Source organism: Papio anubis, chromosome 16 (genome assembly GCF_008728515.1).
Source record: "Papio anubis isolate 15944 chromosome 16, Panubis1.0, whole genome shotgun sequence".
Lineage (NCBI taxonomy): Eukaryota > Metazoa > Chordata > Mammalia > Primates > Cercopithecidae > Papio > Papio anubis.
This window is the reverse complement of record NC_044991.1, coordinates 20,834,450-20,849,452: the sequence shown is the minus strand read 5'-3', so window position 1 is coordinate 20,849,452 and position 15,003 is coordinate 20,834,450. Positions and strand designations below refer to the sequence as shown.

The following is a 15,003-nucleotide window of genomic DNA, read 5'->3' as shown; positions in this document are numbered from 1 at the left end:
CACGATGACACTCTGTCTAAAAAGAGGCCAAAATTGTATGCCATCTCCCTCTTCCACTGTGAATTCCTGGGGAGCTGTGGGATTGGCTGAGTGGATGCTGACTGCCTATTGGCAGAACTCTTTGCCCTGTGCCATCTCACTGGGAGCTAGGTAGCCTATGGGTGGGCTGTCCTGGAGTCAGGTGCTAGCTTCAGTCCAATCAGAGGCCACAAACCTGTGGCAGTTCACCCTATGGCCTTTCCCTGAGCAGATGACTAGTTAGGGGAATTTCCCTGCAGGAGGTGCTTGGCGGCTGATGAGAACCTTAGCTTATTAAACAATGGGAAAAACAGGTTGGAAAGTCCTTTTTTTTTTTCCCCCCTTAATTTTTAAAGTTTAAGGCTGGGCGCTGTGTCTCTCCCCTGTAATCCCAGCACTTTGGGAGGCGGAGGCAGATGGATCGTTTGAACTCAGAGGTTTGAGACCAGCCTGGGGAACATAGTGAGACACCGCCCTCACCCCCCCGCCACCCCTGTCTCTATGAAAAATACAAAAATTAGCCAGGTGTGGTGGAGCACACCTGTAGTCCCAGCTTCTCAAGGGGCTGAGGTGGGAGGATGGCTCGAGCCCCAGGAGGTAGAGGTTACAGTGAACAGAGGTGGAGCCACTACACTCCAGCCTGGGCAACAGAGTGAGACCTTGTCTGAAAATAAAATAAAATATAAAAATAAAAATAGGCCAGGCGCTGTAGCTCATGCCTGTAATCCCAGCACTTTGGGAGGCTGAGATGGGAGGATCACCTGAGGTCGGGAGTTCGAGACCAGCCTGACCAACATGGAGAAACCCCGTCCCTACTAAAAATACAAAAAATTAGCCGGGTGTGGTGGCACATGCCTGTAATCCTAGCTACTCGGGAGGCTGAGGCAGGAGAGTCGGTTGAACCCAGGAGGCAGAGGTTGCAGTGAGCCGAGTTCCCGCCATTATACTCCAGCCTGGGCAACAAGAGTGAAACTCTGTCTCAAAAATAAAATAAAATAAAAAACTTTAAGTCATTCATCAATTTTATGTATTTACTGTTTCTTCTCCCATTCCATAAAGCCTACTGTCATATAACAGTAAGGGAAAATCAGGAGAGCCACATATAAATAAAGGTGCAAAGTTAAGGCAGGAGTGGACTGTAAGGGCTAAGAAGAGGTCATTGCTGAGCTTCACATTTAGCCCTGGGCTTTCTGGAAGCCAGAGTGAAAAGAGAGACACAATCAGCTGCATAACAGTTATCGAAAAGCAGGAAGCATACCGGTTTTTCTGGTAGTAAAGCAAGGGCTTTCCAAGCTTTTAATTGTAAAGTAATTTATTTCGTTCATTCTTTTTTCTTGTTCTGACACCCAGGTTGGAGTGCAGTGGCACAATCAGGGCTCGCCGCAACCTCTGCCTCCCAGGCTCAAGCCATTCTCCCCCTCAGCCTCTCAAATAGCTGGGACTACAGGCGCGCACCACCACACCTCGCCAGTTTTTTGGTATTTTTTTGTAGAGATGGGATTTTGCCACGTTGCCTAGACTGGTCTCAAACTCCTGAGCTCAAGCAATCCACCTGCCTTGGCCTCCTGAAGTGCTGGGATTTCAGGCATGAGCCACTGTGTCTGGCCTAAAGTAATTTCTACTTGAGATTTTATTTCAGGCTACTGTGTCATGCACTGGGCAGTACAGTCGGGTGGGTGAGAGCATAGTGGTTTTTCTTTTTTTTTTTGTCTGCTGGGTTTGAATTTTGTTTCAATATGTGCAACTTATTCTGTGCTTCACTTTCTTCATCTGTAACATGGAGATAACGGCATCTACCTATTAAAGTTGTGAAGATTCCATTAGATGAGTTGTATGAATAAATGTTAGCTGTTAGTTTTGTTTTTTGAGACGGAGTCTTGCTCTGTTGCCCGGGCTGGAGTGCAGTGGCGCCATCTGGACTCACCGCAACCTCCGCCTCCTGGGTTCAAGTTATTCTCCTGCCTCAGCCTCCCAAGTAGCTGGGATTACAGGCGCCTGCCACCATGCCCGGCTAACTTTTGTATTTTTAGTAGATCCAGGGTTTTACCATGTTGCCCAGGCTGGTATCGAACACCTGAGCTCAGGTGATCCATGCACCTCGGCCTCCCAAAGTGCTGGGATTACAGGCGTGAGCCCCCGCACCCAGTCAGCTGTTAGTTAATCAAGAAATTGGACTGCCTACTACTTACACTGCACAGTTCTAGGTGCTGGGGAAACAGTGACGAACACGACAAGATCCTTGTCTTCAAGTAGCTTTTACATTCTAGTGGAGTAAAAAGACAATGAACATTGAAAATAGATTTCAGAAAGTGCTGTGGAAAAAGTTTACAACAGACGCAGGAATAGATTTCATTTGACTAGTCTTCCTAGACAGTTTACAGAAAAGTCAAGGGTAGAATGTTAAAAGGCAACTCAGAGGAGGTGAATCTGTTAGGGCCTACGGTAATGCAATCCTGGTTTGTGGAATTCTGCAGGCTAGTGTGGGTAGGTTACAATTTTTGGGGGGGGGTTGTTTTTTATTTTGTTTGAAAACTTACTTCTTCCCGCTGAGCTTTTGATTAGGAGCTGAAATTGAATCAGTTTGAAATTGTATTCTGGACAGAGTGCGGTGGTTCATGCCTGTAATCCCAGCGCTTTGGGAGGCTGAGGTAGGTGGATTGCTTGAGCCCAGGAGTTTGAGACCAGTCTGGACAAAATGGCAGAAACCTCGTCTCTACAAAAAATACAAAAATTAGCCGGGCATGATGTGAGTCTGTAGTCCCAGTTACTCAGGAGGCTGAGGTGGGAGGATCGCTTGAGCCCGGGAGACAGAGGTTGCAGTGAGCAGAGATGCCACTGGGCGACAGAGCCAGACTCTGTCTCAAAAAAAAAAAAAAAAAAAAGAAATTGTATTCTGAATACAACTTCTAAAACACTATATTTACTTGCATTATATTAAACTGATTTTATCCTGCCCACAATTGCAGGTGGAAGATACCACTATTGTTCTATTTTTCTGGTAAGTAGAGTGAGCCATGTCTTGCCCAGGGTTACAGAGCTTGGAAAAGACGCCTCCTAAAAATCTGTAGGACCACCTTTGGTTTTCTTCCAGATTTTTTTTGTCATCTCTTTTTCTCCACCCATTTCCCATCTGTCGAGCCATTCTTCCTCCGCTGGGCTTTTTCGCGAGCCTCTCCCCAGCCGCGGGTATTAGTCTGGGCTGCAGCCTCGCCCATCTCCTGGGGCGTGACCACCTGTCCAGGCCCCGCCCCCGTCCAACCGGCGGAGATCCGCCCCCTTTCCCGGACACCGGGCTCAGCGCCCGAGCGTGCGCGCGCGTCCCCGGTCGTCGCCCGGCTCGGCGTCGGGAGCGCGCTCTGTGTGGCCGCTGCCGCCATGTTGTTGTGGTTGTGAGAAGGCGGCGGCGGCGGCGGAGTAGTAGCAGCAGGACTAGACGTCCCAGCGGCTCAGGCGCTACCCCGCGCCGGCCCTGGCAGGCAGCCTGGTGGGGTGGCGGAGGAGGAGACTGTGCCGTGGCGGGCCTCGCCATGTCCTGCTGCCCGGTAAGAACCCCATCTCCGTCCTCCGTCTACTCGGGGGGTGAGGAAGAGCTGGAGGAGGGGCCGGCCTCGGCCCCGGCCCCGGCCAGGCGGCTGTCACCCTCTGAGGAGGCAGCGCCCTGGGAGGGCTGGGGACTGCGTGCGGGGCCCGGGGAGGGGCGTCCCCAGCGGCCGTCGCCGCCAGGGGGAGGCGCTGGGTGTGGGAGTGGGAATGGCAGCTCAGCGGCCGAGCTCGGCCCGGACCCTAGGTGCGGGGGAGGCGGGGTCCTGGGCTCGGGCTGCCTTCCCAGACCTGGCGGGGATGGGCCCGTGCGGCTCTGGGTGTGGGACGTAGCCTCGGAGCGCCCGGGGTTATTCCCACGGACTCCTGGGAGGTGGATGTGCGCCCTTCGCCCCCTGCCGGGTCTGTGGCGGTCCATCGTTGCCGGATACTGGAGGTCGGGGGCCATGGGAGCCCCGGGGCGAACTGTACGGGCCTGGGCCTTGTGGAAGGGAGTGACCGCCTGATCATGCAACAGGGCATCCTCCTGACCTGGTAATACTTAGGTGGGAAGGATGGTTGGGGGCGGTTGGCCTAACTCAGGGAACACTGGTCAGACTGCTCCGCAAATGATTACAGTGTTATTTCTCCGGTAGAAATTTTGCTTTATGTATGGCATTTCCGGACCCGTAAGATGATATTGTCGGTTGTATTTTGGGCTGGAAAACTTATGTCAAAATTATGGGGTAGATTTTATGGCCACATTAATAGACTCCCCTGGAGTTTGATAATCTCACTTGTGAGTTTTGGACATGGATTACTATTACATATTGATGTTCAAATGTCCTTTCCAGACCCAGGCCTAAATTCTTACTGTTATGGTATCTTGACATCCACTTTGTTTTCTGACATCTACTTTTCCACAACCTAGACAAACAAAACAAAACCCCAAAACCATGTACTTTTCTAGTTGAGGTTCAGCTTTCTCATATGTGAATGGTAATGCCATGAGAGGCCTGGGTTGAATTACAGGAGATGATTTTTTTTTTTTAAATGTCAGATGTTTGTGATTTGTCCATGGAGAGGTGGTGGAGACCTTCCCCTTTCAGATTCAGGGCTGTTCAGTAGGACAGGAGACATTAATGGCATGCAGAAAGTCTTCCCTTTATAGGCCCATGACTTGGGTAGGCTAGAAGAGTTTACAGAATGACACCTTTTTTTCTTTCTTTCTTTCTTTCTTTCTTTTTTTTTTTTTTTTAAGACGGAATCTTGGCTCTCCCGCCCAGGCCGGAGTGCAGTAGTGCGATCTCTGCTCACTGCAACCTCCGCCTCCCGGGTTCTAGCAATCCTCCCACCTCAGCCTCCCAAGTAGCTGGGATTACAAGTGTGTACCACCACGGCTGGTTAATTTTTGTATTTTTAGTAGAGATGGGGATTTCACCATGTTGGCCAGGCTGGTCTGGAACTCCTGACCTCAAGTGATTCGCTTGCCTTGGCCTTCCAAAGTGTTGGAAGTAAAGGTGTGAGCCACTGCCCCGAGCCAGAATGACACTGTTTTGAGTAAACCCAGTATAGTATGTGATATTAAATTTGGAGGAATCTAGAATTTTAGATTGGCTGCCTATGAAGACCTCTGTTGGCTCCAATTACTCCCTCATTTTCAGGTGACTCAGAGAACTTCAAGTGACCAGCACAGTGGTACAGCCCCGCTTGTCATTAATGGCCAGCCATAAAAGAACCTGAGTTTCTCAGCTCATAGGCCAGGTTCTTCAGTGGTTGTCTAGTTTAAGGCTGGTCATTAGAAATATTATGGACTACCTAAATTCCTCGAACTCATGCAGGACCTGGTGAATTAAAAATCTCTGAGAATAGAGCCTGGGAATCTATCCTTACAAAGCTCCGTGAATGATTCTGGTCAGTAAGGCATGTGAACTTTTGCTTTAGGTTGGGTATTCCAAAGACGTCCCATTAATTACGACTTCTCAGAGTGCTTTTGTTTATAGATCTTTAAGAATTTAAGAGGTGGAGAAGAAGGGAAGCATGAAAAAAAGAGATGCAAATTGAGCATCTCTTAAAATATAATGGATTTATGTCGGGGAAAAGATTTGTTGGCAAAAGTTAATTTGTGCACAGGTTATTAGGAACACATTTGATAAAATTAGATGCTGATTAATTGGAGATATACTGTACCCAAAGATATATTGAAGAATTCAGAGGAAATAAACACGGAAGGAGAGGAAGTAAGTCAGCTTCTGGCTCATAAAGGGGTCCCCTGAAGATGCTTCCCACCATCATGGTTGCTCCTAAACCGTCTGACTCAGATTTCTAGTGGAGGGTAGGATGGGTGTGTTAGCAGCCATTTGAGACCAGGGTTGTGAACCAGGAAGGGTTACTATGGATTGTGAAAACTTCTTGAAATTTGCCGCAGGCCATGAGGAGTGGTAAAGTCAGTTTAAAAATCTGCTATAGTTCTAGTTAACACGTTCACACCTTCTTCAGTAAAGTGGAATGCTGTTACCAAAGGAAGTATTCATGTTTTAGAGGGGAGTGTGGTGAAGGTTCTTACAAGTTTGGAAGAGGTGGAAGAAAATGTTATAGTTGTGTAGAGTAGTGAAGGACTTTGGTAAATATCCTGTCAAATCATAGAGTAGTATTTTTAGAGTTGCACCCAGCTGTCCATTAGAAGAGCCAGAGGCCTTGTCTGTTTTGTTCCCTGGTGTCCCCAGTACCCAGTGCAGTTATCAGCATATTCTGTGCCCTCAGATATTTTTTTTAGTAAGTGAATAGTATTGATACAACAGTTATGGTGGTTTATAGCAGTGTTATTAAAAGCTACTTAATATTTTGCAATGGATTAAAGAGTCAGTTTTTGATCAAGTAGGGCTCTGGATAGGAAAGAAAATGAAAATAAAGAGCCAGCTTTCAGTGCTTGTTGTTTGGAATTTTTGAGATTCCTTTAAGAAATTGTTTTCTTTTTTTTTTTTTTTTTGAGACGGAGTCTGGCTCTGTCGCCCAGGCTGGAGTGCAGTGGCCGGATCTCAGCTCACTGCAAGCTCCGCCTCCCGGGTTTACGCCATTCTCCTGCCTCAGCCTCCCGAGTAGCTGGGACTACAGGCGCCCGCCACCTTGCCCGGCTAGTTTTTTGTATTTTTTAGTAGAGACGGGGTTTCACCGTGTTAGCCAGGATGGTCTCGATCTTCTGACCTCGTGATCCGCCTGTCTCGGCCTCCCAAAGTGCTAGGATTACAGGCTTGAGCCACCGCGCCCGGCCAGAAATTGTTTTCTAAAGACTGTCGTGAACATTATTGTGTCCCCTAGTTTTTGAGTCTTAGTGGGTCTTAAGTGTTTTAGATATTAGTGACTTTTTTAAGAGCACAGTAAATGCAGAGGTAGTATAGAATAATGGGAACTTCTGGACTGACAGACATATATTCTGATTCCATCTGTGTCATTTATTGCTGTTGGGAATGTCACTTAACTTCTCTGGGCATCAGTTTTCCCATCTATACGATTAAGGGCCTATAGTCTTTGACCTCAAGTAGTTTCTGTAACCTGATTCTGCAAATTTTTAATAATTTCTAATTATGTTATTTGGTATTCATCTCATATAGGTAGACGAACCTTTCTTATTTAAAAGAAACAAGATTCTGTGTTGGATTCTGCTTTTAGCTTATGGATTTTAGACATTGTCCAAAAGTGCTTCGGAAATTGAATGTATGTTGCAAGTGTTATGTAGAAAGAACATGCTTATGCTGTTGTAATTCGCTTAGTGTTGAAATCAAATCGGGTTTTACATTGGGAACTTCATAAGTTAGTGTGAAGTCACAAGACTTGAGAATGGTTTGGGGGGAGTTTGTGCAATTTATATAGCTAGCTGTTTCTTACCACCCAATTCTGTAATTTTCTATGGAGAATATATACATAAATTTATAATCAGTGTAACATTGATTTAAGATATAAGATGATACCAGATTCATACTGGGTTGAACTAGGACTCCCAGTAACTTTAGAGGCTACCAAAGTTATTAACTTGTTATTGCTATTTTTAATCTTAATTTTGTGATATCAATACTGATATGCTTTCATCATTGCTTTTGTATCTAGAAACAATATACCTTTTAAGTTCATATTTGTATCAGATATTAAAAATGAAAATTGTAGCATGAAAGTGGATAGATAGTAAATCTTGGGTTCAAGCCTGGGTTGTTATTCTTCATTAGCCGTGTTGTTTCTGGCAAGCTACATAACCCCTCTGAGCTCCAATTCCCTCATTAGTGAAAGGAAGAAGAGCAACTTCTCTACTTTTCTAACAGACTACTGGGGAGGATCAAACAATAGCGTATATGAAAAGTATTCTAAAAATGTAAGGGGCTGGTATTAGAATCATATTGTATTAGAATCCTATTTTATGCCTTGGCAGAATTGGCTTGTGGAGCAGTGGTAAACCTAGTCCGTATTGTCAAGTTCAGAATTTACCAATATCACTGATATGGCAACAGAAAAGGTTTCTGCTTCTGTACTCTGGCTGGAGAAACCTTTCAGCACATGTATCCTGTCTGCCAGTCGGAATAGTCACAATGTTACTGGGACTTCAGAGGAGCCTGGGGTGTCTCACATTTATGCCAAGGTCTGTACTTGGAGTAGACTTGGCTGACTTTCACCTATTTTCTTATGTTGGAGCAGTAGTAGAAGGTGGTAGGAGCAAGGAGTTTAGTACATTCTGTGTAAAGTTTTAAGGCTGTGTTTTTAAGTAGCAGGTGGCAGTATCATAGGGTAATGAAATCAGTGTACTTATTTAAAGCATTTTCAGAAGGAGAATGTATCGGTACGTTGCATAAAGTAAAAGTAAATATAGACACAGAGGTATTGTCTTGATGCTGATAACTACAGATACTCAGAATGATTCTGGTATGACAGATGGTAGCAAGCTTTTCTGATTTCACTTATCTGGGGTCTAAATCTAATTTCTTTAGTAGTTAAGACTTTTTTTTCTTTCTTTTTTTTTTTTTTTTTTTGAGACAGAGTCTCGCTCTGTTGCCCAGGCTGGAGTGCAATGGTGCAGTCTCGGCTCACTGTAACCTCTGCCTCCTGGGTTCAAGCGATACTCCCTGCCTCAGCCTCCCGAAGTCGTTAATACTTTTGTAACTTAGTTGCGGAAGAGAAATAGAAATTTATTTAGTTTTCAGAATTATTCATAAATTTATACTCTGGCAAAATACAAAGAAATTAGAAGTGTATTGATAAATCATGACATAACTGGCAAGAATTGGTATAAAGACAAGATGGTTAACTTGAAATAGGGTTGTTATTTATTCTATGCCTATCATTTTTCCATGAGATAAACCAAATATTTAATTGTTTAGACTGATTCTACAAATGACATGGGAAGACAGAGTGTTTATAAAAGAGTTTTGGAAGTGATATAGGACAATAATTTGGAGTTTTAACTTAATATCATTTAAATTTCAAAATGAAATTATTTCTGTTATGAAAGCTACAGAACTTTTTTTTTTTTTTTTAGATGAAGTCTCGCTCTGTCACCCAGGCTGGAATGCAGTGGCATGATCTCAGCTCACTGTAACCTCAGCCTCCTGGGTTCCAGCAATTCTGCTGCCTCCGCCTCCCAAGTAGCTGGGATTACAGGTACCCGCCACCACGCCTGGCTAATTTTTGTATTTTTAGTAGAGACAGGGTTTCACCATGTTGGCCAGGCTGATTTCCAACTTCTGACCTCAGGTGATCCGCCTGCCTTGGCCTCCCAAAGTGGTGGGATTACAGGCGTGAGCCACTGCGCCTGGCCCAGAACAGTTTTAGTGTTTTAAAAAAAAAAGTAGAGATTACCTGTAATCCCATCTGGATGTAATGTTTGGTATTTTTATTTTTATTTGTTATACATACCTATTGAAATAATTAAAGAACAACTTTCCATGTAAAATTGATATTCCCTTAATGAACATGTAGTTTTTATAATATGGATGCGTCATAGTTTATAGCAGTTCTGTGTTGTTAATGGATATTGTCAGTTTTTCTCTTAAAACAATACTGTGATGAACTTGTTTGGACATTGAATTGTCCTATTATTTCCTTAGGATAAATTTTTTTTTTTTTTTTGAGACAGAGTCTCACCCTGTTGCCCAGGCTGGAGTGGAGTGGTGTGATCTTGGCCCACTGCAGCCTCTGCCTCCCAGGTTCAAGTGATTTTCCTGCCTCAGCCTCCTGAGAAGCTGGGCATACAGGCACGCGCCACCACGCCTGGCTAATTTTTTGTATTTTTAGTAGAGATAGTGTTTCACCATGTTGGCCAGGATGGTCTCGATCTCCTGACCTCATGATCTGCCCGCCTCTGCCTCCCAAAGTGCTGGGATTACAGGCCTGAGCCACTGCGCCTGGGCCAGGATGAATTCTTAAAAGTGGGTTTATTAGCCAGGTGTGGTGGCTCATGCATGTAATTCCAGCATTTTGGGAGGCCAGGGCGGGTGGATCACCTGAGGTCAGCCGTTCAAGACCAGGCCGGCCAACATGGTGAAACCCCGTCTCAACTAAAAATACAAAAATTAGTTGGGTGTGGCGGCAGGCATCTTTAATTCCAGCTACTTGGAAGGCTGAGGCACAGAGAATCACTTGAACCCAGGAGGCGGAGGTTTCAGTGAGCCGAGATTAAGCTGCTGCACTCCAGCCTGGGTGACAGAGTGAGACTCCATCTCAAAAAAAAAAAAAAAAAAAAAAAAAGTGGGGTTATTAGGTTAAAGGGTATGTGTGTTTTAAATTTGGATATACTCAAGATGCCCTTTAGATAGGATGTCTATACGAAATTCCCATCAACAGCATATTAGTATTCAATTTCATATATTCTTGCTAGTGATTTGTCATCTGTAGCTTGTTGTTGGGAGTTTAAAGTAGTTTGAAACAGCTTTTCTTCTGTTTCTTTTTCAGCATCAGGACTTCCTTCCATAGCTTAACTTTTGGGAGAGAGCTGATAAAAATGAAAGTTCAGTGCAAGGGAGTGGTGTAGACCAGTGGTCTTCAAACTTTTTGGTTGCTTACCCCATCACTAAAAAATTTTGAGCATTAAGCAGGTGCGGTACATGGTCCTGTGGTCCCAGCTACTTAGTTGGCTGAGGCCGGAGAATGTTTGAGGCAAGGAGTTCAAGGCTAAAGTTCACTGTGATTGTGCTTATGAATATAGCCACTGTATTCCAGCCTGGGCAACATAGTGAGACCTTGTCTCTTTAAAAAAAAAATGATGGGATGGGAAGAATGAAGTCAGAAAAAAAAAAAAAAAATGATATGACTTCATGTTGTTGCTTTGAGAAAAGAGAAGAAAAATTGAGCATCAATTCTTAATCCTTAGATATTTAATTTACAAATAATATATGTATAGTTACTGATTATTGTGGACTTTATAAAATACAAACAAAAAATTAACAAGGTTGATAATTAAAAATAAAGTTCAGATATTTTCCTTTTTTACCCTGGGGCGTCTTGGTTACTCCTGGAGGTGTGTGTATGTGTGTGGGTGTGTATATATAATATATATGTGTATATATTAATATATGTATATATAATATATATGTGTATATATTAATATATGTATATATAATATATATGTGTATATATTAATATATGTATATATAATATATGTGTATAAAATATATGTATTATATATGTATATATAATATACGTATATGTAATATATAATATATGTATATATAATACATAGGTGAATATGTAATATGTAATATGTATGTGTGTATATAATATATAATATATATATATATTTTTGAGACAAGAGTCTTTCTCCGTTACCCAGGCTGGTGTGCAGTGGTGCGACCTTGGCTCACTGCAACCTCCGCCTGCTGGGGTGAAGTGATTCTTGTGCCTCAGCCACTTGAGTAGTTGGGATTACAGGTGTGTGCCACCATGCCTGGCTAATTTTTGTATTTTTTAATAGAGATGGGATTTTGCCAAGTTGGCCAGGCTGGTCTGGAACTCTGCCTGCCTTGGCCTCCCAAAATGCTGGGATTACAAGTGTGAGCCACCGTGCCCAGTCTCCTGGAGATATGTTATATTTGCTTTGTGTACTACTGCTTCAGACTCTTAAGGTTTAATATTGGGCATTTACAGATGCTTGTTTTTGGGTATTTCACTAGTTTTGCAGATGGTGCAGTTTAGTTGGATCTTGAATGCCTTTAAAATGTCCTATGCTAGGCCGGGCATGGTAGCTCATGCCTATAATCCCAGCACTTTGGGAGGCCGAGGTGGGCAGATCATGAGGTCAGGAGATCGGACCATCCTGGCTAACACGGTGAAACCCGTCTCTACTAAAAATACAAAAAATTAGCCGGGCGTGGTGGCACGTGCCTGTAGTTCCAGCTACTTGGGAGGCTGAGGCAGGATAATCTCTTGAACCTGGGAGGCGGAGGTTGCATTGAGCCGAGATTGCGCCACTGCACTTCAGCCTGGGTGACAGAGTGAGACTCTGTCTCAAAAAAAAAAAGAAAAAAAAGTCTCATGCTCTTGAGAGTCATATCTGCAATAAGGGCAAAAATAAATTTAAAGCATCAGTTCGATACTTTTTGCATTGTTGAGGTGGCTGAATTTGGAAAGGACAAATAGTAGGATAAGAAGCAATGTAAGTAATCTATCTCTTTTAGATATGAAGAATTAATATTGTGTAGAACATATTTTAAAAAATTATGTTTTTTGGAAAGCAGTTTGGCTATAATATATATCTCCCTGTTTTATAAGAGGTTAGGTCCTAGAGACTGAGTGAAGGGATGAATAATTGCTACTTGCTCTCCTTTGCTTTCAAAGTACCACAATTAACCTGTCACTAACTCTCTTTGGATTAGCCCGAGCCTATAAAAAACTTTCCATGATGATTCTTAGATTAAAAGATAATTTTTTTCTTGAGTTAGAATAAGTTGCTTTTCATCTGTGGCTGCCTGCCCCCCAGCCCCTATAAGTTGTGAAATCAGGAAACAAGGCTTTTTGTATTAGAAAACAGTGGGGAAATTAATTTCAGTTATTTCATATGGGTCATTGGCAGAGAAAGATAATATTAAAATTTTAGAGACTGTGAAAAGAGATTGTATTAAGCAACTTGAGTGATTATTTTTTTGCCAGTTAAAAGAAATGAGATAATTTATATGGAAGATGATTGCTATATGCAGTGCTTTGCACAAAAGGCTACATATCTCTTTTTACTTTAGGTAACATGATTGATAAGCTACTTTCACATATGTCTTCTTAGGTCATCATAAGGATTTGAGATCATCATTTAATCAGGACTGTTGGGACTTGCTGGAGGCCACATATGCTTAGTGTTTGACATCATATTTCAAGAGGTAGACTGAAAGTTGTGCAGAAATAGGGATTGGTGGCTGTTCTCTCCTTTACTTCCTAGCAGTTAATACATTGCCTGGTACAGAGTAAGCTATCAATATTTGTGGACTAACTGTTTAAACTCCTGCATATTTATTTACACATGTAAATAAGTTATAGTATTGTAAAACCAGCAGTTAAGTTTTCCATAGTGAGATTGTTCCTTCATCTTACATGCACAGAAAATATTTTTGTGGAAGAGGTCATGAATTTTAGATCAATGTTTCACATATCCCTTTACTTTCTCTTAAGATACTTTCATGGTGACAAAAAAATACTCTTAATGTCATTCCTTTCACTGTGTGTGTAACTTCTGTGGCAAGACTGTATATTTGTATGTATGTATGTATTTGTTTATTTAGTAGGCTGCTATTTATAAAGGAAACATACTCATTAGTTGGCCGTTGCATACATAATGGTTCCCAAAACATGGACTCCATGGTTTGCTGTGAGTGAATGAAAAAGAGCAGGTATGATTCCCCTCACCTTTGTCATTCTCTCCAGTTTCCTGTACATATGGTTGACTTACTCAACTGTAAGTGTAACTTCTTTACACCGAAGAAAATTAGTCTTCCAAAGAACTAGTATGTTACTTCCCCCTTGTTCTGCAGTACTTAAAATCCTATTTGGTAAATGAACTAAGACACTTTTATATACAGAAGATACCCTGGATGGCCATGAATGGAAATATTAGTAGTGATTAATTTCTGTCTTGGTGGGATAATGTGGCTTTTTTGCTTCTTATTCTTTTAGAGTTTCCCATTTTTCTACGATGAGCATGTATTACTTTTATAAGTGGAAAAAACTGCTGTTTTATTTTATTTTTTATTTTTTAAGGCGGAGTCTCATTCTGTCACCCAGGCTGAAGTGCAGTGGCGTGATCTCAGTTCACTGCAACCTCCGCCTCCTGGGTTCAAGCGATTCTCGTGTCTCAGCCTCCCGAGTAGCTGAGACTGCAGGCACAAGCCAGCACAGCCAGCTGATTTTTTTGTATTTTTTAGTAGAGGTGGGATTTTAGCATGTTGGCCAGGCTGGTCGTGAATTCCTGACCTCAGGTGATCCGCCCGTCTTGGCCTTCCAAAGTGTTGGGACTACAGGTGTGAGCCACCACGCTCAGCCAAAAACTGCTATTTTAAAGTCTTTATTTTTCACTGGATGTTTTGTGAAGGTTTATGTCGCAGTCACCATTGAGAAAGTGGGTGGTTAAGTGGCTCCAGTTCCTAAGAGGAGTGTCAGTTGTAGGAAGTAGTATGGGAGGAATGGGGCAGGTAAACTGATTTGAACTTTATCATTGTGAACTCCACTATGACTAAAGACATTCTGGGATTTGATCACAATTAAACACAAGAGGACTGAGCCATCTAGTTTCTTTCTTCTTAATAAGCTGATTGAGAATTATGAAAGACGCTTTAAGAAAAATCAGTTTCTATGAACTCTGTAAACACAGAACTCAGCCCAGACTGCCGGGTTCTGTATCCGTGTGTGTGTGTGTGTGTGTGTGTGTGTGTGTGTGTGGTGTTGTGTTTTAAATATCAAGTGGAGTTGTAGCAATTCAGATGGGATGTGGTGTATTTAATACATCTGATATGAGTTGGAAGATATTTAGGCAAATGGTTTTTATTATGACAGTATAGACTTATTGGAGTTTTGGTGTTAATATACAGCTGGGAGTTGAGCCGTTCTAAGTTTATATAGTTATCTGGTGATATTTTAGGAAGAGCTGTGTCATATATCCTCTAGAGTTTAAGTGATTAGAGCTTGTTGGCTTTTGCTGTTAGTTTACTGCACACTTGTAGTGTTTTAAATGCTTCTGTGAATGGAGAACATCATTCAAAAAGGTTAGATTTCTGGGTTAAGACATTTGTTATTATTTGCCTTTAAAGAGTAAGATTAGGCTGGACACGGTGGCTCGTGCCTATAATCCCAGCACTTTGGGAGGCCAAGGTGGGCAGATGAGGTCAGGAGTTTGAGAACCAGCCTGGCCAACATGGCGAAACCCCATCTCTACTAAAAATAAAAAAATTAACAGGGTGTTGTGGTGGGCATCTGTAATCCCAGCTACTCAGGAGACTGAGGCAAGAG

At 42.8% G+C, this 15,003-nt stretch overlaps 1 protein-coding gene across 12 annotated transcripts in view; it reads left to right on the top strand.

Moving 5' to 3' along the window:
- The first annotated feature begins 304 nt into the window (after positions 1 to 304).
- The window catches only part of MTMR3 (myotubularin related protein 3), a 147,198-nt gene continuing 132,499 nt past the window's right edge, over positions 305 to 15,003 (top strand). For 3 of the 12 annotated variants that reach the window (XM_003905409.5, XM_003905410.5, XM_009217066.3), the window contains exon 1: positions 3,372 to 3,560. Coding sequence is in view for 5 of the 12 variants with exons in the window: in XM_017945219.2 (XP_017800708.2) it covers positions 3,546 to 3,560 (15 nt within the window). In the remaining 7 variants the exon portion in view is untranslated. Of the gene's footprint in view, positions 333 to 3,086; positions 3,561 to 3,799; positions 4,093 to 15,003 lie in introns of those variants that run through there. The other 9 variants (XM_017945224.3, XM_017945220.3, XM_017945221.2 and 6 more) reach the window with 8 other exon arrangements.